This window comes from Rhipicephalus microplus, chromosome 7, assembly GCF_043290135.1.
Source record: "Rhipicephalus microplus isolate Deutch F79 chromosome 7, USDA_Rmic, whole genome shotgun sequence".
Lineage (NCBI taxonomy): Eukaryota > Metazoa > Arthropoda > Arachnida > Ixodida > Ixodidae > Rhipicephalus > Rhipicephalus microplus.
In genome coordinates, this window is record NC_134706.1 from 69,452,279 (window position 1) to 69,478,737 (window position 26,459).

The 26,459-nt window shown below is 45.7% G+C and overlaps 1 protein-coding gene across 5 annotated transcripts in view; it reads right to left on the reverse strand.

Annotated features, from left to right (window-relative positions):
- Nucleotides 1-26,459, reverse strand: part of LOC119179712 (japanin-like-RA2) — a 354,550-nt gene that overhangs the window by 247,575 nt on the left and 80,516 nt on the right. For all 5 annotated transcript variants that reach the window (XM_075869258.1, XM_075869257.1, XM_075869254.1 and 2 more), the window contains 2 exons: nt 17,667-17,726; nt 1,784-1,888 (listed from right to left, as the gene is read on the reverse strand). In XM_075869258.1, the coding sequence (XP_075725373.1) occupies nt 1,784-1,888; nt 17,667-17,726 (165 nt within the window). The remainder of the gene's footprint in view (nt 1-1,783; nt 1,889-17,666; nt 17,727-26,459) is intronic.

Genomic DNA, 26,459 nt, shown 5'->3' on the forward strand with positions numbered 1-26,459 from the left:
CACCTCGGATTCTTTACCGTGCACCCAATTCTGAGCCTATGGGCATATAGCATGTTCGCCTTCATCAAAAATGCAGCCGCCACGGCGGGGATTCCATTGCACAGGTTGCGTGTCAGCAGGCGTGTACTTTACCACTACATCACCGTGGCGTATGGTGGCCTTAGCAGGTCATTGACAAAAGACAGTCTGTCACCCAGCTGCATCATTCAAAATCAAAAGTAAGTAAAGAATAAACCATATTACACGTTCTTTTCAGTGCCGGGATTTCAATTTGCGGTTTTGTTGCCTGAAGATTGGTGTCCTGCATACTCTGCCACGCGTCTCCGAAAATTAGGCACAAAAAATTACGAATACGTTATCTTGCCAAAATAAAGAAATGAGTTCCACGAAAGATGAAAAGAACAACTGTAATGATAAGCGTTTCAGTGGACGCTTTATTTAAATGTTTGGCGTTGGTGGGCTATAGGTGACTGGCCGGGCGATGCGCACAGCCACCATTAAATTCATAAATTTCAGCAAAATTCAATTTTGAAAAATGGCGTTTCTCAGCTGCCTTTCATTTCTTAGAAAAGTCTACTCGATGGGTCAATATTCGTTGGATAAATGCTGGACCCAACAAAAAAAACGGCTGGCGATTACACTCGAAAACAGTGTTCTAGAAACACAAGAGAAGACAAAGAGAAATAAAACGAATGGAATAGAAAATAATACCTAAGGCAAACACACGCTAAGCATCGCTTGCCCGACATTTACCTATAGGGGAATATTCTCGAATTTTTGACCCACACATGTTTTGATTTATAGAGACACGTGGTTAAACTCTATTGCAACAATCTTGGACAGAAGGACGACTCGATATAAGATTAGGCTTTTTTAAATAAGATGAAACTAATTTAACCATGATTCAAAATCTTAGAATATGACAAAGGCAGACGGCAAGAAGCAAACAATACCTATTTATTTAGTACTTAACTAATAAAAGAGCCTTTGCCTGCACAGTAAAGTAACATGATATCTCGCTAAAGAAGTGCATACAATCAAAAGAACCTGTATACAATAATTCGTGGCATCCATTTTTTTGAATTTTATGTGGCATGGCATCAGGCGCACGTCACAATGTTTTCCAAAGATCGTTTTTTTGGGAGGAAGGGTGCATTGAGGTGAAGAATCAACGCACCCAAACACAAGTGCGAAGGTGACCAAAGTCGCTCTTCGAAAACCCAAGGTTAGGCTAATGGTTTCAAGAAGTGTATCAAGGTGCCAAAGAAGGTGAATGTAAACCTAATTGCAGGCGGGGCTAGAGAGTAGATGAAACTCTCTTCAATCTCGAGACACTATAGGTGGTTTTTTTTCCAGCTTGCTCGCATAACCCGTCATCACAGCTAAACACTTATCAAGGAATTCCCAGTTTCTGGTCTGCCTGTCGGTTTGCCCATGTCATATCGTATGACTCCTATTTTCTTACATGACTCCAACAACGACCAAATATGGACCGATTCCTTTGAGATACAAGCTTTGATGCCCCTCGAAGCAAGCATTTGTTCTGATTTCAAAAGTAAGTACTCGGAGAGTTCAGACGTGTGAATGGCGTACACTACCTCAATGTTTAAAGAATTTGAAAACATTGCGGGCGTTCATTCGAGCTTTTGCCTCGAAATGTCTCCCATAAAGTAAACGCGAAAAGCATTCACCAACCTAGTTAGAACAGTATGCATGACGATCAGAAGGCAAATTTTTTATTGCTTCAGAAAAAAGCATGAGAATCAAAGGTGTTATGTCTTACCTGAGTCATTTATCGGGCCTTTTATAAGTTGCAATGGCGGCTGACCTTTGCAGAGCGTCGGGTTTAATGTTCGGTTCACGCAGAACGTTCCTGGCCCGCTCAAAACTGAAGAGATGAAAACGAAAAATGCTTGCAGCTGCACAGTCCCAAAGACTTCGGTTAACGGTGTTGCAAAATGACTCATTTATCTAGGATCTACTTTGCTTACGTGGATCAGGCAAAACAAATTATGCAGTGGTCCTTCCCCAGAAAAAGCTACCTCCAACGCCTCCTATTATTGGTGTCACCATCTATGTCAACAAAATGGGCTGCGCGAAAGCTGTAGAATGTAGACCACAAGATTCTATTTTCGTTTGAAGCTTGTCAAGTTTATTTTACAAATTGTTAGACCCTCGGCATACAAATCGGTATAAAAGGAAAGTGAAACTCATTTTCACAAAAGCAGTGCTTATTGTATAGTTATACATGACACCTTGTACAATGTTTATTGCTGTATGGGAGCTATACCTTCACTGGACGTTGATATACCAATGTTAACGCATAGTGTCATATCTCAATAGTGACGACTAACGCTCGTGATTATGATTTAACTGTTACAGCAGCTGCAGGTGTCCACGTGGCATGGCCAAAAAGCATTGTTCATCCCATCTAAACATGACTTAAAGCTAGTCAAATGAAACTCAAGTACACAATATGCGCGCATTATTGGTGTCATCAATTAGGAAAGAAGCCCGCACTGTGTGCGCTCCTGAGTAGTAGGATAACCTGAGGTTGGAGTCCCGGCAAAAGAGGATTATTTCTCGTTTTGTTGCGTTAACGTTATCCACGTCATATGCACGATGTAATAACGTAACTAAGGTCTAGGTGAACCTTGGTATAGAGTGATTTTATCGAAAAAGTGTGTAATCCCGGGGTTAACAACCACTCCCCTGACATACTTCCGTAATGAAAGTGACGTTGAGATCACATGCTGAAAGATTGCAAAGAAAAAAGAGAAAACAAGGACCTGTCGCGATGAATCGAACTAGCAACCACTTCCTTCTTAGCCCACAGTGCTAATAACTACGCCACAGAACATACTTTTTTTAATTGCCTGCTCATAAGAGCGTATATCAAACTACAAGTATACAAGAAACAAGCAGTGACTGTCGAACTCAAGCTAATATTTTTTAAGTGCTGCCAAAGGTTCTACGCTAGAGAACCACTGAGGTATAATCTCCTGCATTTTATGCAGTTAAATGTTCCGACTTTTCTGCCATGCATTCATGGAAATACATTCGTGCGAACCGTGCAGCATGATCGCAATGAACCCCTTCTATATGGGCCCGCCATTAACAGTGGAGGCTACATACCATATTCAAATCAAAACACAGTTACTCCTCGTCAACTATTGGCAGAAATCTTATGTCATAGAAATTTAAAAGCGATTTCTTCTTTATCGTCGTTTTAAGTTAATTCTAAAAGTATACTTCTTCCCAACAAGGTTAGAAAACAAGGTTTATAGTTTCTGCTTTTTCACAGAGAAGGCAATTTGTCCCCCAAGGTGAGTAAAAACCACAGTCAGGTTCAAATGTCCTGCTACATAGTGTGCCCGTATGAATCTGAAAAAAGGACTTTGCGGCAGGAGTCACTTGCATAGTTTTCGCTAGTTTAAGCATATCTTGCCCTTGACTTCAAGTGTACATGCGAGGTTCAGAGGTTGAGGTAAAACATCACACACATTATTGCAGTTTTGCGCGAGTTACTGAAAAAATATTCATTGAAAAATCTAACAGAAAGAACCCTTACACTCAGAATAACCTCTTAAGATACCTGCGGACAGCAACGGTCATGTCATTTGTGCCAGAATTTTTACTTCCGATTCTTGTAACCTAAAGCCACGAAAGCTGCTGTTTTGAGTTATTGCTAAGCATAACAAGTTTATATATAAACTGAACAGTAGAGGACTCAGTGGGCAGCTCTGACTGGCAGAACACTTTATGTGAATTGTACCTCCTAACGTCTTGTTGAATACCAGATAGGTCGTGCAGTTTTGGTGTGCCATAGATACATCACCTCGAATTATGGAATCAATGCTGACATGGTCAAGAAAGGCTAGCAGATGGTTGTGGGAAACACAATCAAAAGCTTTTTTGAGATCAATTTGTAGAATGGCTACATCTACTTGATTAGCATCTCAACAATCAAGCACACAGCACATCTTGTGTACATTGGTTACAATGGGGCGCCCTATACCCCCGCATTGTAGGTGGGGCCCAAACAATTCTTTGATTACACCCTGAAGTCGCCATGCTAGTACTTTCATTAAAATTTTGTAATTACAATAGTGATACAGGGCTATACGAAGAAACTAATATTAACGTCTCGATCTGTTCCGTCCTAGGTAAACTGTATGTGCTTCCCTAAAGGACCCAAGTAGGTCATCAAGTTATAAACCTGATTAAAGACATCTGCGAGTGCTTAGGAATATTCATCTTTAAAGTCCTAAAAAAACAAAGCACAAAGGCCATCCAGCCCGGGAAATTTGCCACGATTCATTTTATCTATAGACCTTTCTACTTCCGTTGATGACATAGATAGCTCTAAAGTTGATTTGGTGTCATCAGACAACTTCTGCGTTCTGCTAAGAAACTCTCCCTTAAATTCCTCTGTATCAATTGACGTGGCAGTGAAGAGTGCTTTGATCTAAATGGCACCTATATAGTTTTCTCTGGCATAACTCTTCTCTAATATAAGTACTCGCTTCGTGGGGCAATCATCTAGTCATTGATGGTCCACTGGTTCGCACCAGCGCTCCACGATAGCTTTACTCCTCATACACCTCTATCCTCTGTTTGATACTCCGCAAATTGTCTGCATATACTTCAGGTTTTTCAGATTCAAGAGCTGTTAGCCTTTCAAGCGTCCGTCTATGCTCTTCTTCTTTTTTTTAGATTCGAAAGATAAATTGTGGAACCTTTCTATTGCTTTCATTTTGATTCGCTGCTTGAATAGCTCCTATTTTTCCCCTATTTGTTCCATACGCTCCAAGACAATATTATTATTTCTGTTATAACTGGTGCATAATATGACTCAAAACGTGCGAGGCTAGAGTTCAGTTTCCACTGTTCCCGAGAAAAGGCATTCCTTTCTCAGACCCGATATTGAAATTTTCAAGACATTGATCAGAAAAGAAAACAGGGACAACGTTATAACAGCTACATTGCGCTATCGCATCCGCAGTAAAATAAAGTCGGTCCAATCAGGCATTACTTGTGCCCTGAAAGTGGGCATACTTCACATCTCAAAATCTATACAGGCACTCTGCTACATCTACTAATAGGATTCAATAATCACCTGTCCCAGGACATCACTGCTTTGCCTTTACCATTGGGACTGCTGGGTCTACCAATTTCAATGAGGAGACAGTTGAAATCCACCACCAATAAATTTTTCCTGCCAGTACAAGTATGCAGTCGTAAATTAAAAAAAACTGTGCTTTCCTGGCTAATAGTTGGAGCGTAAACAGATAAATTACGACATTCAGTGTCACAATAAACAATATCACACCATACTACTCGGCCTGATGAGCACGGAAAGACATTTTGTATGAGTAATTCTGAAGTATTTTTATCAATGAAAACACATCCCCCACATGTAACTGGCATGGCTCACAGTCGCAAAATAACGTGACGTACACTTAAGCACCATCCTCCTAGTCTCCTCATTTCCTTGAAATTTTGTCTCCTGATTGATTGATATGTGGGGTTTAACGTCCCAAAACCACTATATGATTATGAGAGATGCCGTAGTGGAGGGCTCCGGAAATTAGACCACCTGGGGTTCTTTAACGCGCACCCAAATCTGAGCACACGGGCCTACAACATTTTCGCCTCCATCGGAAATGCAGCCGCCGCAGCCGGGATCCAAACCCGCGCCCTGCGTTTGAGCAGCGGAATACCTTAGCCACTAGACCACCACGGCGGGGCAAAATTTTGTCTCCTGCACTGCAAGTACATTCAGATTTTCATACAGCAGTATTTGATACAATTGACTTTACTTCTTCTTTGAAGCTAAGCCTCGAAAGTTCATAGTGGCGAAGCGAAATGACACTTGAGCTGCCACTTCAACCATGTGAAGGAGTTAGGAGAATGGCGCTTATGTTGCACGTCCAGCGCTACGCTAGACGCCTCCAAGACCACCCGACCGCCCGGTTTCACTACGCAGTGGAAGCGATTTGTTCACACTTTTCTTGTTCGCGATGCCACTAGCCATTGCTCCAATGTTGGTGCATCTGTCAGCCGACGTCTTCGCCGGTGGTTATTCCATGCTGGTGGCGCTGTTTTTCTCTCGCATCTTCGCAGGTTCTTCGAATGGTCTTTTATTCGCGGGAACGACACTGCCAGCCCCAGCGACGTCGCTAGCTTTACGCACGTCTCCGTCCGTCTTTATGTAGACTGCTTGGCCCTGTTTCCACGCAGGGGCAGACACTTCGGTGACTTCACAGCTTGCTTCTTTCACTGTAATGTCAGCCGCGTCGGTTGATACAGCTGCAGAACCTTGTCGTATGCCCACAGGTGCCGGTGAAGGTTCGTCTACTGCAGTTGCAGATTCACAGTTAATATTTGCTGCGACGTGATCTCCACAACCTTGAGCCACGTCCTCTGCTTCCGTCACGTCCGAAATGAGTTTCGTTGCATCCTCGGCTTCCGCTGACCCGGGCACTGAAGCGTACGAATGGAAGCATTCTGCGTCAGCGTGATGAGTGAGTGAGTGAGAATAACTTTATTATGGTCCAGTGCAGACGCTGAGCTTGCCACACATAACTCGGCCTCCTCCACATGGGGACCCGCAGGTCTAGCATGAAGGCCCTGTCGCGGGCATACTGGACGGCCAGGATTTGGTCCTGAAATTCTGGGCTGCACAGAAGTGCATCCCACTCTGGTTTGCTATAAGTTGGTCCAAGCGATGCGCACTCCCAGAGCATATGGGATGATGTAGCGGACTGCCCGCAAGCGCCTCAGGAAGCATCGGGATATTAGTGAGGATACATTGCATTTAGGTATGCTAACGACGGGTACAAATGGGTTTGAAGTAAGCGCATGGAGACGGCCTGTTCTCTATTGAGTTTTAAATAAGGCATTAGAAATGCCTGCCTCGCCATCTAGTAATACTTGGTAGTCTCGTTGTGTGTAGTAGATGTGTCTTCATGTCTCTCGCCGTCCGGACTGGAGCCGTCACCTAGATCGAGAGCAGCGCGGTCAGTGAGTGCGCGCACTGCTGTGTGGGCCGACTCGTTGGGATTGAGTACAACGCCGTTTACGGAGCTGACTTGCGCGGGGATGCAATATATGGCGTGAGGGACAATCGCATCTCTGGTATAGTTGTTCAAGATCCTGGCATCCTGTGTTGATATGCAGCCCTTTTGAAAGACTCTGACTGCGTATTTGGAGTCGCTGTACACCTATTCGCACTGACCATTTAGCAGAGCGAGTGCGATGACCACTTGTTCGGCCGCCTGGGGGTTCATTGTGCGTGCCGTGGCGCAGTTCGTAGCCGAACCCGTTCGGTGCACGACCACCGCTGCGAACTTCTTGCCATCTCGATATGCTGCAGCGTCAACGAAACTTGCATTTACGCCACCCTTTCCCAGTTGCTTCAGCAGAGCCGTCGCCCTTGCTCCACGATGTCCCTCGATGTGTACAGGGTGAGTGTTGCGCGGTATCGAAGCAGCAACGGCGTTTTCTATTATATGTTTTGATATACGCACGCTATTTTTTCCAGCTCCATAGGATTAAAACCTAGCTCGCCAAGTATGTGCCGACCAGCTGTCATAGTGGACAACGGAGCTAGCTGCGAGCGCTGCTGTGCTTCCGCTATCTCGGCAGCAGAGTTGTGCATACCGAGCGCAAGCAAGCTCTTGGAGTGTGTTCGTACGGAAAGCCTTAGTGGTTTCTTTACGGTCTTTCTGATAACCACGTCGAGCTTGCCCACTCCGACCTAAGACAGTTGCGTATTAAACTGGTGTAGGTAAAATGGTAGACCACAAACGCATTGAGGAGCCTCAAGAAATTGTCTTCCATAAGGCCTTTATGTCTCCTGGAGGTTCTTTTGACGAGTCGAAAAGAGTTGTCAGTCTTGGCGATGATCTTCAGCAGAGCGTTGCCGTTGCCACCCTTCGCTTCAATAAACATGCTAAGGATCCGGATGCTGCCTACCCTCGGGATTTTCTTCCCGTCACTCGTGTAAATGCGTATATCGCTTTCTTCAACAGGTTTCCATTCCTTAGGTCAGTCACCAGATTCTTTTCTATAGAGCAGGAGCTCCGACTTGGCGGGTAAGCATCTGAGTCCCGTTTGACGCAGGTATGATTCCGGCTCGGCGACTGTTCATTCAAGGGCATCTTGCACCCAGCCTTCGTTGCCACCAACGCCCCAGATTGTGATGTCGTCGGCGTAGGTGGTATGCTTGTTGCCGACCACGATAGCCTGTCTTTTCAATAGTCTGATCATGCAGAGATTGAACAGCACCGGAGAAATCAGACTCCTGGGGCGTGCCTCGACGTCCGAGTGGTACTTCTTCAGAGAAGAAGTTCCTGATGCGCAGCCTCGCTTTTCTTCCAGACGAGAAGGACTTGATGTAGTTGTACAGCCTGGGCCCAAGCTCGAGTTTCGCCGCAGTCTTCAAGATGAATTCGTGCTTGATGTTGTCAAAAGCCTCCTCTAGGTCTAGGTAAAAAAAAGCCTTTGTACCTCTAGAGCAACCATCAAGGACTTGGCACTTAATGAGTAGCATTGCATCCTCTGTTCAAAGGTCGGTACGAAATCTGATCATAATGTGCGTGTAAATTTAATTTCCCTCCAGGTAGTCGTTAAGTCTGTTGAGAATCGCATGCTCTGCCACCTTACTCATGCATGACGCGAGGAAGATGGGGCGAAGATTCTCTACGCTAGGAGACTTTCCTGACTTGTGAATCAGCAAGGTGTCGGCTAGCCTCCATTTCTCAGAAACCCTACCCGTTTTCCATGCTTCATTGGTGAAACTAGTTAGATGTTCTATGGATGCGTCGTCCAGGTTTCTGGGGGCTCTGTTCGTGATCCCATTGCCCTGGTGCCGACTTGCGATCGAGCATTTGTATACCTCTCCTGATTACAGCCTACGAAAAGTCTTCATCTAGTTCAAAATAAAGAAGGGCCGCCACACTCTGAGAACAGGCCTTCTTCGTCCTCTCGTTCGACCGGCAGGGACACTAAAACTAATTGGGTAACGAGTTCGTCAACCAAGCTCTTTGGTGGCTTGCAAACAAGCTATCCAGCAAGAAGAGGATCATGTTTGTGAACCAATATGTAGTTTGTGTGGCAGGAAACACCTCCCCACATCCAGGGAATGCAAGCACTGATATCAATTACCCTATGTTGTCAGGCGCAGGCGAGGCCTGAGGGCCCGCGCCACTCGGGAGAGGTCTCACTTCATCAATATCAATGGCATCCTCGAGCTCAGCGAGTGCCATCAGCAGGGCCAGCCCGGACCTTCTGCTCCTGGAGGCCCAATCAAATCACGAGAGAGATCCAGAACCAGAGGCAGCTGCATGAGTCGTCCCACGTCCAGGGTGCGTCTCGGGTCCCGTTCAAGATCAGGGGCCCGCTCCAGGTCAAGGACACGGTCTCAATTCAGGGGTGGCACTAGACCACCTCTCAGCTTCCGTGCCCATCTCGGATCCAGTCTCGGACCTGATCACGGAAAAACTGACGCACCCAGGACCGCACCTGACCCTTCGCCCAAGGCAGACGCCAACATGCACGGGCACTTCAGCGGTCCGCGGCAATCCACACCAACGAGGACCAGAGCAGGAGCAAGTCAAACCTAACCTTGGCCGAGAGGGTTCGCATAATGATGGCGAGCAACCAATGCAATGCGACCTGCCCCCAGAGCATGCCAGAGACACGGAGATATTACGATTGAAAAAGGAAAACGCTGAGCTTAGGGATACGCTTAGCAAGATGGCAAATGAAATGGCGGAGTTTAAAAGAATGCTGATCACGATGCCAAGCAATACTGGAGGCGAAACCACTGATACGCTGGTGCCAGCCCATATTGGAGATGGGACCATGGCAATCAAATGCAGGGTGGTAGTCAGTAAGCTTAAGAACACGGAATCTCAAGTCGTGGAGATTAAGGAAACGCTGGTTACAATTACAGAGAGCATTAAGATGGTGGAACGAAGTGTAGCTGGCCTCATGGAGAGTGTTAGATACAGGCTGCTTTCAATGACCCAGTCAAGGGACCAAGGGCAATGAAAGAGCGCATCATCGCACTAAATAATCATGCCAAACTACCTAAATCTGCGCCACAGAGTGCGTCACCTGGCAACGCGAAAATGGTCATTCCCGTACACCTCGATAGCCCAGAAGTTCATTACGAAGAAGGGCAGATTTTTTGAGCCACACTAACCACCCAGGGTGGTGATGAAAGCAGAATGCATCTAGGATAACGATAAAGACACTGTCTCTATTTGGCAGAACTGCAGGGGGTACGCTGGTAAAAGAGCACTCCTGCAGCAGTACTTTAGAAAAATAACGAAGAAACCTCAAATATAGCCCTTCAACAGACTTTAGCCTCTGCAGCACCACTTTCTAGTTACCGGGCAGTCCTTGGCCAGTCAGGGGGTCGAGGTGACTGCAAAATAATAAGTAAAAACCTTACACACCTCGCCCACAACTTGAAGCTGGGCAGATGCAATATTGAATATGTAGTGAGAGAACCTGCTTGACACACCACGACGCAATCTGCAGAAAAAACAGTGTTATTGATTTGAAGGTCTATAGTTACACCAAATACAGGCACCCGCAGTTGAAGACATTGCTCGAGAGGGCACTTGAATTAGCCAGTCCTCGGCCCCTCGCTATAGTCGGTGACTTGAATGCCCCACATGGCTTATAGGGATATGTATATGAGACAAGGAACGGGTTGACCTCTGGCAGGACGCCACCAAACTAGATCTTACTTTGATACCTGATAAGGCTTTTCCTACGCAGATGGGCAACCCTGTGACCAGAGACACGACGCTAGACCTCGCTTTCGTCAAGAACGTCGAAAAGACTACATGCGCCAACACCGCCATGGAGTTTGGCACCCACCACTACATTCTGCAAACATCTAATATAGTGAACCTTAGCAGAGTCAAAGAGCTCACGGTGGTTGACTGGGATTTTTTTTGCAGCATTCGTGATACAAGGTCAGCACTCCTAAAAATTTCGAGGAATGGTGCGAGGGCATCAGCAGGGATACCACCGATGCCACCAAGAAGATAAAGACAGATATGGGCAGTAGGCTTTCCCACCTGCTCGAAACCAAGGCGGCTTTATTTTTTGATAGAAAGAGCAACCGTAGCCTTCGGCAAAAAATATCAAAGTTCAACAATAAAATTAAACAACATTGCGACACACTGTGAAAACAGCAGTGGGACGAGCTCTGCGAGTCCGTCGACGTTCAAATCAGAAATGGTAAGTCCTTGCACCTTCTGAAGCACTTCCTGGACGAACACAGCACCAGGGCCACGTGACCGAAATGCCGGAAGCGTCAGCAACATAGAACCTTACAGTCGCGACGCACATGTCCTGTTGCGCTGCAACGCAGACACTGCACAAGGCAACTTGGGGCTACCATTATGGCTAATTCACTGGCTTTTCGTATCCGATGAGGCAAGTCCTCCATTTTTATACCACTTTTCAGCTAATGAAAACAGTGCGGGTTGTCGAATTCTTCTCACTTACTCCTTCTACATGCCACCGTTCCCGGGTCTTTTGTGTAACTTTTCCGAACGCCGCCAACGCTGTGAGAACGTCTTCCTCCGTGACGCCATGTAACAGCCAGTGAAGCCACAGCGTCACCTACTGCTCCTGAGGGTCGATAACAGGGCAGCGGTGTCCATTGACCTGGAGTTCTTTCAGTTCAGTCAGCCTCTTCGTCGCCTCCGCGCTGTTTAGATGACGGCCTACGCATGGTTGATCTGCGTCAGGGATGGCAAGGAAGAGTAACTGCACTTGGGGATGCCTTATTGAATTGGCGCGCAGTGGAGAACGTGGCAGGCCAGTACAACAGAAAAGACGGTGGAGGTTCAAGGTAGTCTTGGTCTTGCCCTAGTCTTCGAGAGCTTGGAGGTTTGAGACGTACCAAGAGAGCCTGTCTGCAGTGAGTGCAACAAGTGAATGCCATGCGAGCACCTTGCATCAGGTACGAAATGACGATCGACACCAGCACAGGGGACAAGAGGGACGGACGTGGTGAGTGACGATAGTGAGGACACGCAACCGAGAGTGGTTACTTTCGATATGGGCATGCATATAGATGTGTACTGACTTGGAAAAGAAACACAAGTTCGAAGTTACTGTGAATAAATACAGTATTCAGCGAGTGGGGTTTTGCTTATCTGGATGCTTTCTCGTCTTGCTGTATCCGTATTGTTCGGGGAAATGAATAATGTTTTTGTGCCACCCCATATTCCCCTTGTTGCGTCCTTTGCATTTGCTCCAACAAGCCAAGCCTGATAACATAATACCATGACATATTGGTGAGCCTGCCCAGAATCTATAAATATTTGTCACTTGCCCTGGACTGTTGTGAGCAGCGGAATGAACCTGGAATAGTTATTGGTGGCTGGATAGGCCAAGCGTTTATCTGCAGAGAGCATTATGAAACTTCAAGAAGATGACAAAAAGAGATTGAGAGATAACCGAGTAGAGATTCGACAGGCTGTAAAAGAACAGGAAGAAATGGCTAAGAGAGAAGGTGAGCGGGTCTATAGAAATATAATGCTTGCGGAAGAGCCAACGGAAAAGAAATCGCAGTTGTGCGCACTGAACAATGGCGAAGGGACCAGAACGATATCTCATACTTCCCCCCAGAGGGTGGACAAGGTCTGTCCCCAAAAGTTCATAGAGCAGTTCGAGGAGAACCGGGATGATCACGACGCGTATACTCAGCGTTTCGAGATATTTGCAGCCACACAAGGATTGCAGAGATGCGATTGGGCTACAGGGCTGAGTGCGTGTCTTGTGCGGGAAGCGTTTGAGATCTTCAGCCGGGCACCAGCAGCTGACACGCTCGACTACGACAAGCAGAAGGTCACGCAATTGCGACAATATGAACTCCCTGCAGAAGGCGTCCGAGAGAAGTTCATAACGTCTAAACTCATGGAAAATGAGACCGATCAACAGTTTCTCACCCGCATCTTCACTTATTTTGATCGCTGGTTGGAGATGCCAAAAGTAGATAGGACATTCGAAGACCTCAGGTACCACATGATAGCGGAACAGTTTTTGGTTGCTTGTGATGGAGGAGTCACGGTGTTTCTCAAACAGCATTACCTGAAGACCGTGGCGTAGCTGGCAAAACATTCAGACCGCTACCAGGAAGCCGAAGGCCAGAAAAATTTTGGACAGAGAAAGCAAGAGAAACGCAAGAACAGACTCAGAGTGTTTGCGAATTCTTTGTCTGGGGCCAAACAGGACACAGAGCTTCAAGTTGTCAGCTGAGCCATATGCGCAGCTCTTCGTTGCCGTGCGAGCGGTGTGGACGTGGCAGGCTTTCAACAAAAAGCTGCAGATGCTGGCCAGCAAACGAGAGAGCTCGTATTGTTGCGAACCAAAGTTCAGTTGGTGGTCACAGCACCAAGAGGCTTCTGCAAGAGTTTATGGACAAGACATATGCTGTCACAATGGCAGTGCAGCCAAGACATGGAAAAAGTTTTAGGCCAGTGGTGGAAGGAATCGTGGAGGGACGACCAGTAACTGTACTTAGAGATACGGGTTCAAACACCGTGCTGGTAAGAGAATGCCTTGTCTCTGAAGAAGACCTCAAAGGGGAACAAACGCTGGTCCGATTGGCGGACAGAATCACGTGGAAAATGCGTGTGGCAGGATTCTTTATATTGGCCCTATATTACTGTGGGTGGGTCGAGGCACGGTGTGCTAGAAACATGACGTATGGCGTCATTCTAAGGAATATACCGGGTGCTAGCAGAGTGAACAATCCAGATCTCTTGTGGAGCATCCCTACTACCAAAAATACAATTAGAAGAAATACAGAAGAGAGTCAGGTCACTAAAAATGAAAACAAGGGAATATGGGACCTAGTACAAGAGAAGGTGCCGCACGTGCAGCGGATGAAACCGCAAAGAATGAGAACAAGAAAGAAGACTGCATAATGGATAACGCAGATACCTTATGCCACGTAGCGACCGACGAGTTTACACAAAAACAAGAAGCGCACAGTACCTTTCAATGTCAGTGTTTCAATGCGCAAAAAAGTGGATTTATTGAAAATGGAGCCAACAAATGAAAAAGTTTACCAAGATTGGAGGACTGCTCTACCGAGTAGTAAAGGGCCCAGATGAAGTAGAAAAACAACAATTGGTTGTGGCGTTGGGTATGCAAAGGGCCATTACCGATCGGACACATGGCACCGGAAGCGATGATCATGAAGAAATGAGAAAGACGACTAGCATTATCGCAGAACAGTTCTTTCGGCAGTACATGCATAGCCATGTGAAATGATTCGTCAGATCGTGTGCGAAATGTAGGACGAGCCCGTTAAAATAGTTCGACGAAGGTAAATATTACGCGTAATATTGAGCAGTACGAATGTAGAGTTTAAATACTGGAATGTATTGAGAAATCCATAGTAACGCTTGATGGATATGTTGCAAATCAACAGTAGATATGTGAAGAGTATGCATCCTTGTAACTGATTGAAATATTGCAGGGTGGCAGAGAAGTGTGCTGATCGGCGAATGGTGAAACAGTAAATTGTGAGGCTGTGCGTGTTTGTGATGTGCAGTGAAGTGTTCGCGGCTTGCACTGAAGTCCTAGTGACGCACCATACAGCGGTGATGTGCGTCGTGACAGAGTGTGTTGTGGTGAGGTGCGGTGCTGGTAATGAAGTGTTGGCTACGTGCAACGAGGTAAGGTGTGACGTGAAGTGCGGGGCTGGTAATGCAGTGTTGGATACGTGCAACGAGGTAAGGTGTGACGTGAAGTGCGGTGCTGTTGTGAAGAAAGTTTTAGAGAGCGAAAACTCGAGAAGGTAGGGGCTGTCTTGTCAGGGATGACAAGGAAGAAGTGCACTTGGGGATTCCATATTGAATGGGCGCGCGCGGTGGAGAACGTGGCAGGCCGGGATGACAGAGAAGGCGGTGGAGAATCTAGACGGCCTGGGTCATGCCCTAGTCCTCTATAGCTTGGAGGCCCGCCCGTGTTTTACCTCGGCGAGCTGCCGTCTTCGTGCTTCAAACATCCTGCCTGCCAGCTGTGTGTTGAGCTGCGGAGAGTGGTTAGCCCGTGTGACGGTGACCTTCAACGAAACAGGGCCCACAGCCGCCTGTCTGCCCCACCCTGGCGTATGTACCAGAGTCTCCTGAGGCGCACCAGGAGAGCCTGTCTGCAGTGAGTGCAACAAGTGAATGCCAGGCGAGCACCTTGCATCATGCACGAACCGATGGTCGACACCAGTACGGGGGACAAGTAGGACAAAGGTGGGGAACGACGATAGTGAAGACGCACAACCGAGAGTGGTTGCTCTCAATTAGGGTAAGCATATAAATGTGTACTGAATAAGAAAAGGGGCAGAAGTTCGAAGTTGCCGTGATGGGACGTAGTATTCAGTGAGCGGGGTTTCGCTTGTCTTGATACTTCTTCGTCTTGCTGTATCTGTGACTTTCAGGGAAATGAGTGTTTTTTTTTTGCCAACCCATGTCCACCTTGTTGCGTTCTTTCTGTTTGCTCCAACAAGCCGAGCCTGTTTATATAATATCGTGATAGTCTGATAGACGCTCAGTTCTATTACGTCGGGAACCAGTCGTTTTTTGGCCAGCACATCCCAGAAATATCCGACGTTGAAACGCCTAACTGGAATAACAACGTGCAATAACAATGTTTTCAAAACAACACATCCTGTTGGCAGATTCGGCAAGATTCAAAATATTTGTCACTTTCATCTGTAATCCTGTTTCCGCGGCTACCAAGAACTGCCTTCGCCGCTCCGGGGAGCCCATGATTGTTGCGTCGGACGCGTGCGAGTTCCTGTTAAAGAATGACGCCGTAGAGCTTACGTGGCCTGGAACGCTAATACACACCATACGCCCTTGAAGAGTCCTCGTAACTTGGAAACATTATCACATTTTCGTTATCTGTGGCGAGAAGGTGCGACAGGCTCGCTTTGGGGGTGCTCTGAAGGTTACCTCCACGAAGGTCACCTATACGAAGTGCCGCTTCCATGAAAAACATCGCTCTGTGCGCGTGCTTATCAGACTCGTAATTCGGGAGAGGACGAAGGTAACTTCGGAAGCTACCACCACCGCCTTTTGCGACATGAGCGCGCTGCTGACACGTGACACAGCAAGAATTGTTATAGTTGCTCATGTTTATCCTGTGTTTACTTGTGTGCTCATTTCATGCGTCTTTCTCTCTGTTTGAACAGGGTGCTTTAGGTATCGAGGTGTGAACGTTGTTAGTGCACGCTCGCACTTCGTACGCTATTTTCGAGCGTACTTTCCATTTGAGGTGTTCGCGAATGGCGACGTCGTGCATGGAACACCGACAATGTGCAGGCCAGGAAAGCCGAACGCAAGCGTCGGCAGTGGACGACCAACTACACTGATGAGTTGCGAATCAAGAACGCCGTTCGCATTCGAAAATAGAGGCGGCATGCGGTAACACCAACGAGACGTGAGCCAAGGAAGCCATGCGCAAGTGTCTTCAACGCGTTCCTCCTTCCGTGTCTCCGTTTCGAAAAAACGTTTATTCCAGTAAATGCTTGACTGAGTTTCGCTTCAAACCGTTCTTCAAGCACCCGCATTGACACCCGGTTCAACCGGGTGTCAATGCGGGTGCTTGAATGCAATTCAACCGTGCGCACCGCTGCTACTTCGCAACTCATCAGCGTTCACTTCGGGGAGATAAGGCATAGTTTTTTTATAACATCGGTTAGAAATTAATGACTAAATTGTTATGTCGAATAAGAATGAGTGCTTGAATGCTCTGCCTGACAATGCTGCAAAGGCCCTGCAAGGCAATTCCATACTGTCATTGCATTGCTGTCATATAGGCGTAAATCTACTTCATATCCTGGTATAGCAAAATTCTGAGTGCAGAATAGATCAATGAATAAACGTATATTTCAATAAACCCAACGCGAATTCGATCTATTTAGTTGAGTTATAGGCATAGAATGAAAGAATGAATGAATGAATGAATGGACTTGATTTAAAGTCTGGCGAATTTACCGGGCGAGGTGGGGGAAGAGGGGATTAACCCTTGTCACTTCCCATTCTCCATCGATTATAGTGTTCAATATTTATTCATTTTATTTCAGTACTGCGAGTCTCTTATAAAGACCAAGGGATGTCTCCGCGTGGTAATTATTGATTATCATATAACGAAATCTTTCGTGTATTTGATGTACCATGACATTTCACAATATACTCGATGTCCTTTTCACTGTTTCTAAGTATAATCACCGAGTGGCACATTGCTTCCACTGAATATCTCATATTACATCGTTTTTAACCATTATTTTTTCGCAGGCTTGCACCACTGCTGCAATAGGGAGCAAGACCATTCTCGGCTCGATTGACTATTGACTCGATGGTAATTGAGACTTTACGTTATAACGACTAGCTCTGCTGTTCAGTCAGAATACAATCAGTTGAAGACCTCCAAAACTATCGTGTAACAGAGGCAATAATTACTATGTAATGTCACTCACCACTACTTAGTACCTAAAGCTGGAAACACCAGAATCTCCAGTATTTCTATTTTGTGCAACAATTTTTCCAGTGGGCAGTATAGTAGATTTGCCAATCCGATATGTGTTCTTCCATTTCGCATTGCTGCCAAAGCCAACTCACCTGTGCAGTTTTTTGGATTCCAGGCGGTGTTCACACAGTTATGTTTTGTGCTCGAATTCACTGAAAAGTAAACCGTACTGATATTAGTATCAAAAGAACAGCCAACACAATAATAAAGAAACCAGGAAAAGGCGAGCGAAAAGCGCTCAACTGTAACAATACAATACGAGGCGTTTTCCACCTTCGAATTACGATGTAATAATGAGTGACATCGTAACAGCAGACTGAAAATTTTCACCATACGATGTTTTCAACCTACTCTGTTTATAGAGTAAATCGAGTTCACAGTCGAAATTATGCCTTTTCAGGATGGCCGATAAAGTTGACGCACTAGGATTATGGACTTTCGAACTCAGCACTAATATGTGGACATCAACCAGAAATAGACTAGGTGTAAGATTGGAATGATGGTACGAAAAAGTGAACTTTTCAAGGCCAGAAAATGTCAATTTGAGACGCCATAACTGTTTTTCCTGCGCTTTAGGCAGACACCAGTGGTTGGGTTCACCTAGCCTGGCAGATCGATGGTTCTCTTTTTGTTATGATGTTTTCATATCTGAAAGGTTATCGACCTCTTTGCAGGCTCATTTTGTTAACCTCAAGTACTCTTTGCTGTCTGAGAACAATGTTTGATGTGGTCAAAATACAAACGTTTCACTGGTAACTATATTATTTCATGTACACAAATGTACTGTTCATATGTTTTCAGTACAGAAGCTGGTCTTGTTTAAGCAACAGTTATAATAAAATTTGGCCTCTTACGTCCAAGCTTACGATTTATTTATGGCGCATGCATTATAGCAAGGCTGCGGAAAAGTGAACCATCTGGTATTTCTTAACGTGCAGTGATATCGCGCCGTAGGCAGCCTGTAGCGTTTCACCTCCATCAAAATGCAACCAGAACAGCAGTACTTGAACGCTCCACCTTCGCTCCAGTAGCTGGGCACCCACACCGAGGCCCCGCCACAGGTGGACGAGACAGTTTGAAAAGGCCCAGTTTGAAAAGTCACAAAGCTTCACAACACAGTTGAGAAGGCCCAGTTTGAAAAGTCACAAAGCTTCACAACACAGACCAACTATGGAAGTGCGTCATCCTGTGCCCTCTGGTCCTCTTTTTTCGGGTGTTCGCGAGATTCTTAAATTAGAACACCACAGCTGAGACGTCATAGTTGAGCCGCGCTCGGGTTTCGTGTTTGACTCGGTGCTTTTGATACAATGGCTTTTCGGGGGACAATGTAGCTGAACGCAGAATAATAAGCATCGAGTAGCAGAGCCAGGCCACCCTTTTTGCGCCCCTTGATGCATATTCAAAAAGGGCGGGACATTTCCTCTTTGAATATTCAGCATTTTACTGGAAGTCATATGATGAAAAATGCAATTGAATGCGCCCGCAGAGCAACACATATGGTTGGCTTGTTTGAAGTCTGTTTCAGCCGCTGTTGTTGTCGCCACTTGCATGCTATAACCCGCGAAAAGAACATATTGTGTGTGCAGGAGTGTTTGCAAAGTTTGACAATATAGAGGACCTAATTGCGATGCTCACGCCTACTCTAAAAACCCTTCCAGAATATCCTTATGAGTACAATAGCAATAAAAGTAAATATTTGCTTTCAAATATAGTTGATCAGATGTTCGGCCTACAAAATAATTATGTTTTTTCCGCAGCTTTTTTTGGATTAACTCAATCGTTCTAGTATAATATGAAATATTTGCACGTATTTTAAAATGAAAATTTTTCGCTTCTTGAGGATTTATTTCGGCAGTAATTGTAAGCTCTGTAGAATCTGCAAAGTAAACAAACGTGACTTCGCTGGATGCAGCGGCCACTTTTGGCTGAAAAATGCGCTGCTTATTCAAAAAGAAGTGACTCCCTTGACAGTTTGTAGCTCGCAATTGTTTTGTGGATACTTCCACGTTCGTTTTGTGCGTTCTTTTCAGTGTTTAAACAGCACAATTGAGTATTAGGCTGTCACAGTTGGTTTGTGGTTTGAGCTGAAGCAGCACGCTGCATGGTTTTTGCTCCTTGCCGTGCTTTCCATTATATTTAAAGTCGCAGCTACCACATTCAATGCAGCGCTTTTTCTGCGTAACATCGACTTTTTCATAAGCCTGTTGATGTCATCTTTGCACAGCGTTCTGGAAATGCTGTGCGCAGGGAAATGTTGAAAGCTTCAATAACCACAACGGATATGATTATGGGCATTATTCACCATGATAAAGATGTGCTACTATACGCGTCAACGTGGGTGTATGTAGTTATATAGCGCAGTAGCTGCCAAACACTAATAGAGCATGTGCAAGCCTTCACATATCATTTACATCATCATTATTATCATCAACATCATCATCTTCATCTTCATCAGGCTGACTGCGCCCACTGCAGGACAAAGACATCTGCCATGTTCCGCCAGTTAGTTCGGTCCTGTGCATGCTGCTGCCCCTTTATACCCAAAACCTTCCCAAGCTCATCTGCCCACATAAGCTTGTGTCTCTCCTTCAACCGCTTGCCTTCTTTGGATTTCAGTCTGTGAGCCCTTATGACCACCGTTCATTTTACTTGAGATGGTCTTGTTGGCCGAGTGGGTTAAATACCGATTGGGTGCATAAAACCACAGATTTCGAAAAAGACAGACTCTAGAAAAAAGTACGAGGGAGCCCGAATCGCGGATCCTAGCTTTCGGCTTCTTTTCTAGAATCTGTCTTTTAGATGCCAAGGAGGTATTTGACTTGCCTGTGTAATGCTGTCCCTCCCTATACCCCCCCCTTCGCACCTGCTCGGGTATCGCGTTTCGTACAACATGCTCGTGTTTTGTGCCAGTCCAGGGAGACACCCACTACACTGTCGCTCCCATTCTCCTTGCTCGCCTCCCAGCTCACGCAGGCAGAGTGTGCTAGTAAAAAAACCAACTTTTCTTGCGGCACAATCTTTCACTGGCCACCCTGTATATGTAGGTACTCAATCGCGCGTTTGGAATCATTGAAGGGAATCTTTACATGGCTTTCGCTTGATAAGCGCCAGGGTCAATGTTGCCCCCAGTGTAAGCGCAAGCGCTCGCTGTTTCGCATCTTCACCTAGTTTCCTTTAGCTGGAGATGATACAAGTTTTTTTCAGCGTTTTTTACCTCTTGCGTACCCCACCGGTTATCTTGCTTTGTGTTAAGTGTCTCGCCCATGACCATTTCTTCTTTATTTCAACTATGATGTCCTTAACACCCGTTTGTTAGTTGATATACTCTGCTCTATTCTGTAGCTGATGGATGATATTCTGTAGCTGATAGCTGTAACCCTAGGGTTACAGCTATCATTAACTTTCCCGTTTCTCGCTGCTTCATCTCTAAAATAGGTTGAGCCTTCCTTCTCATCCTTCCTGTTTGTCTTACACGAGTGGGATGGTTACGGAAGTTTGTCACTATGTTTGTCTATAGCGGACGAAAAAGGATTAACATGAACAATTTATTTGATGGCACGGGTGGAACGGCTGACGGCGCACGGATACGCTACCGTGTGCAGCACCGTTTAGTTGGACGCCGCGGCCAACCCAGCAGTCAGGGTCGCAACTCCGGAGGTCCAGGATCAGGCCATGGCTCACGAGGACCACACCCGGTAAGTCTCGCCCACGAACCTGGTCCCGGCCACTGCAGCAAGGCAGGAGCCATTCAGCAGGCCCCGTCCTTGGACCTTGTACAGGCCGACAGACTCGACCTCGGACAGACACACCGGAGCTCGACCTGGCCGACACGTACGGGTCCCACGTCCGGCTCAGGAACGCTGCCAGGAACTCGTCCTCTCGAGCGGCGCACCGCTTCGTCTGCCTTCGTGGCCTCCACCCTCGAGCTCTTTTTCCCACGTTCCTTCTTCTTGGTCAAAGCACCGCCAGGTACCTTCGGGTGCACACTGCAGATCATGAGCTCGCGGCCCACGTCCGCGTCTGGCGCGTCGCTCGGTACGGCTCGGCACCGCTTGGTGATCCTCGATTCAGCCAGAACTCCCCTGGCACCTGGATCCTCGGCCACCCTGAACCTCGCCCGGCTCCGTGGTCCTCCGAACACACGCCCGCGTCTCGCTCGGCAGAACGTCTCGCTCGTACCTTGCCGATGTGCGACGCTCTGGTGACACCGGCGCTTGATGGCATGGGTGCGGCCACGGAGCAGTCAACCCGCATCGGAGACGCGATGCTCCATGCGGGGCATGGTCAGCCCGTCCAGCGAAGAGCGCGCGCCGAGACGCGATGCTCGACGCAACCGTGACCATTAGCCAGGCCACGTTTATCGCTGTGCCAAACGGCTGACCGTGGAGACGCCTCGCCGAGATCAGCGACGCCCTCGGCAAGGAAGAGAACAGCAGGCCAGGCCGCGCCCCGAGATGCAGTACTCATGCCGGCAATGCCGCCCCAGCTAGTGGTTGGACGACAGCAGCGTGGACGGCCGCGTTCCCTGGCCGGAACCTGGATTGCCTGCGTCCGACGCTTCGGCCCGCTGTCTTCCGTCTGCCGCTGCTCCGGCTTGTCCCCAGCAACAAAGCTTACCGCCACGTAATGGTCACACGTGGCCCAATCGTGGCACGCCACCTCTATGGGCCACCTAAGGTCATCAGCTGATTGGCGCACAGTTGTCTCGTAATCGAACGTGATGATGATGATGATGATGAATCCACACACATGGCTCGTACCCACTCAGGGGGATTGGCCAAGAATCGATGACTTAATTAAGTAAGTTTTTTTTAAATATCGAAACCACCCACCAGAAAAAAGAAAGAAAAAAGAAAAGACACCCTGGTCAGAATAAAAGGAGTGCAATAGTTGCTTGTCACTCGTGCAGATAAGACAATTATTCATTACTTTGAATAAGAATCAGCATGGTTAAACAACGCTCTTGTGTTCATTGGAATTATTTTTTTTGCATGATTAATAATCACGCAATTAAAAGTTTAATTCTTTTACTTTCATTCAGGTACTTGCAAACTGCGTAGAAAACGTTCTCGTGGCTGAAGCCCAGATCGTAAGCACCGAAGGAAAGTATGTTTTCTATAGTGAAATTCAACCCCAGGCTAGCGAATGGGAGGGCTAAGAATGTTTTTCTGAGCAATTTGTATCGGCGACATGATAAAAAATAGTGCTCTATAGTTTCCAATTCTGAACAAAAGTGGCATAGTGGTGATATCGCCAGACCAGCCCTATGTGAATAGAAATTTAACGGGGGGACACGACATCGAAATCTGGTTATTATGGTTTCCAACTGTTTTGTAGGACACCAATGACTTTTCCATGGAAATCTCATGTGAGTAAATTCTGGTGTTGACAACATTGCTTTCATAGCGTCTGCACTGAGCGCAAGCTTTCTGTATCTTGTCGCCGTTATAGTGGCCACTTCGGGAAGGACTGATAGTACTGGCCTTTCCAATGCTGCTCGTGCTAGAGAGTCTGCGATTTCATTTACTTCTAAGCCGCAATGACCGGGTACCCATACTAATTTCAGTAGTTGCAGCTGAGGAGGAACTAGCATAAGGAGCGTCTTTAAGGCCATCGATTTTGTTGACGCCGTAATAGACGTACATACTGACAGGGAATCCGTTATTATGATGGCATTAGCGGCATTCAAAGGTAGCCTTCGCAGCGCTATAACTATTGCCAACAGCTCCGCTTCAAAAACTGGGGTGAAATCCGGTAATCTGAATGAAAAAGACCAGTCAAGCGAATGTGAGTATATACCTACACCTGTCTTTTCATCCAATACTGAAGCATCTGTGGCTATAATATTATTTTTCCGCGTGTGCAAGATAATCCTGCAGTCGGCTATTTAAGACCCTATAGGATTGCAATTTGGGCTTAGAGAGAAAAATCTCATCGAATTCAATCTTAAGAATTTGATTTGTATTCTGCGCAGCAATCACATCTCGAATTTTTACATTTAACCTATCTAGTTGTTTCTGGACAAAAGCAATTTGAGGTGTTCGAAAGCGTGGCCAATGGGCAAGAAAAAAGCTGTCTGGGTCATTTATAAAATCATACTCAGATCGTCTTGGCGCATAGCTATAAAATTTCAGAAACGTCTGAACCGTTACGATACGAAAACGGCAAGGCAATGTAGGTAATCGTGCTTCCTGATACAAAACATTGTTTCTTACAAACCTCGGAAGTCCTAGACACAATCTCAAGGCTTCTCGTTCCAGCATAACCAGAGGCTTTATTTTATAGGCAGGGCCACCTGAGAACAATACGCACCCGAATTCTAGGACTGGTCGCATACACATTTTATAGATCATCACCATTGTGCTTCCGCGTAGACCATATCAGCGGCTGCTCAGTCTACGAAGAATTCCTAAGGCGCGTTGTGCTTTAGATGCCATGCTTTCTATGGGAGGAGTCCAGTTTAGGTTGGCATTATAAGTTACTTCCAAATATTTAAGAGATTCCACCTGTGGAATGGGCTCTTGTTTATAACATATTGAAATTGAAATTTGATCGGATAACGGGAATATCAATACTGCACTCTTATTTACATTTAAGGTCATGCAGACTGCATCTAGCCATCTCTCCAGCATATTGACATATCTCTGTAGTGTTTGATATAAAGAATATATGTCACTATGTGCCGTGAAAAATGCAATATCATCTGCATATACAAACACCTTCACGTCCTGGCAATGCGGTATAGTGCTCATTAAGATGTTAAATAGAACTGGCGATAATACAGCGCCTTGGGGGACACCACGTGTTTGTTTGCACTTTGACGATGCGCAACCATCCTTAAAGCAATAAAACTCTCTTCCTCTCAAAAATTCCCTCACCCACGCCAATATATATTTTGGGAGATTGTGGCTCTCTAATATGTCTAATAATACTGAATGTTCTACACTATCGTATGCCTTAGCTATATCCAATGTCACTAGTGCCGCATGTTGTCTTTTTTTGCGAGCAAGCTGAATGCGGCTTTCTAAATCTGCGTGTGCACACCAGATTGAACAATCTGTTCTGAAGCCAATTTGATTTGTATGTAATATCAAATTTTCCTCCATCCATATTAAAATTCTTTTAGTGAGCAGTCTTTCGATGAGCTTCACCATATTAGATGTAAGAGAAATGGGTCAAATGTTTTCTATGACATATCCGAATCCTTGTCTTTTTGTATCGGCACTATTTTAGCTAATTTCCACTCATAAGGAATCCAGGCATATTTTAACGAATAATTTACAGTGTTTAGTAGGTCACATGGTGATAATTTGAATAATATTTTTATCATAGCAGTTGTGATTTCATCCGGACCAGGAGCTGACGAGGGCAAACCTTGTATCACTTGTGCTAACTCTTCCTCTGTAACTTCAGTAACTTCAATCGTTGACGCTGGTTTCTGTGGATCGTAAGGCTTAGTTGATGTAAATATACACTCCAGGCCTTTAGCCATGGTTTCTAAGGATTTCTTTGTTTCTTCCAAGGACATAATCTCAAACCCTATAATATTTTGAGATGGCATCATTTTACGTGATCTTATGAACCTGAACAGCGCCTTTTTGTTACAAGCTTTTGAAAGGTGATCATAATGTTTTCTATCATATTGTTCCTTAGCTAAAGAGACTGTGCGTTTGAAAATTGCAGCGTGATACTTGTAATCAGACCAGTTTTGATGGCACTGGTTATACATAAGTTTTTTCCAAGCTGCCTTTCTTCGTCGGAAATCCCGGGCACAGTCCGAGTTCCACCACGGACTGTGGGTTGTGCTCTTTGCGGATTCCACAGCGAATTCTGCATTTTTATATGTTCTTTTGATCAGTGCACTTAGTCTCATGGCTTTTGTATCTTCTTGCTCTTCAGAATGAGTTGCCAAAGCAGATTTTAAATCTTTCCTAAATTTGGTGTAATTAATAAACACTCGAGTCTGAGAGCCTGACATTATAACTTGGCAAGCAATCTCGAATAATATTGGCAAATGATCGCTGTTAGTTGCACAATCACACGCACTCCACGACAAACTAGTGAGTGATGAACTCACAAAGCTTAAATCTAAGGCTGAACGAAACCTATCACTAATGTAAGTGGGTGTTCTTGAATTCAGGCAACACAAGTTATTATCCGCTGTCCACTCCCACAATCTCTTACCGCATTGATCAGTTCGGAAACCCCAGCACGTATGATGAGAATTGAAATCGCCGATTAGAATTTTATTTTGATAACTAGAAGTCACTGCAGCGTCTAAACATCGAGTATCTATTACACCTTTAGGAAAGTATGCATTCACTACCAAAAAAGGCATGCAGCCTGGTAAGGTTATTTCTAAGGCGAGAATTTTACTGTCAGGTGACATGAGCTTATACGCAATTTTTGCTTTGAGACTTATTCTATTATTAATAAAAAATGCCAAACCTCCACCTTTCGATGAACGGTCTAGACGGAAAGATCTGAATCTATTTAATTGAAAATACTGATGCATTGAAAGCCAAGTGTCTTGCAGTGCAATAATATCTGGAGAAAATTTCGATGCCAAATATATTAGATCAGTTGCTGCAGAGTGAATTGATCGGCAATTCCAATGAAGAATTTTAAGTGACCCTATTTTTGCTCTAAAATAGCCTCAGCGATGGCCTTGTTTAGAATATTTTCTTTAATGAAATCAGCTTTAGACAGGGTGTTCTTCTGGTACTTTTTGGTTTTTGAATTGACAGGTGCGATGCCTTTTTGTATAAAGGGGATCTCAAGCGCTTTAGCGATCGGGGATCCATCTCCATTTCGTCTGAGTCCTCCACTTTCCTGGTAAGCTCGCATTGAGATGCGCTACCTTCCTCTACTGAATCTGTAGCTAT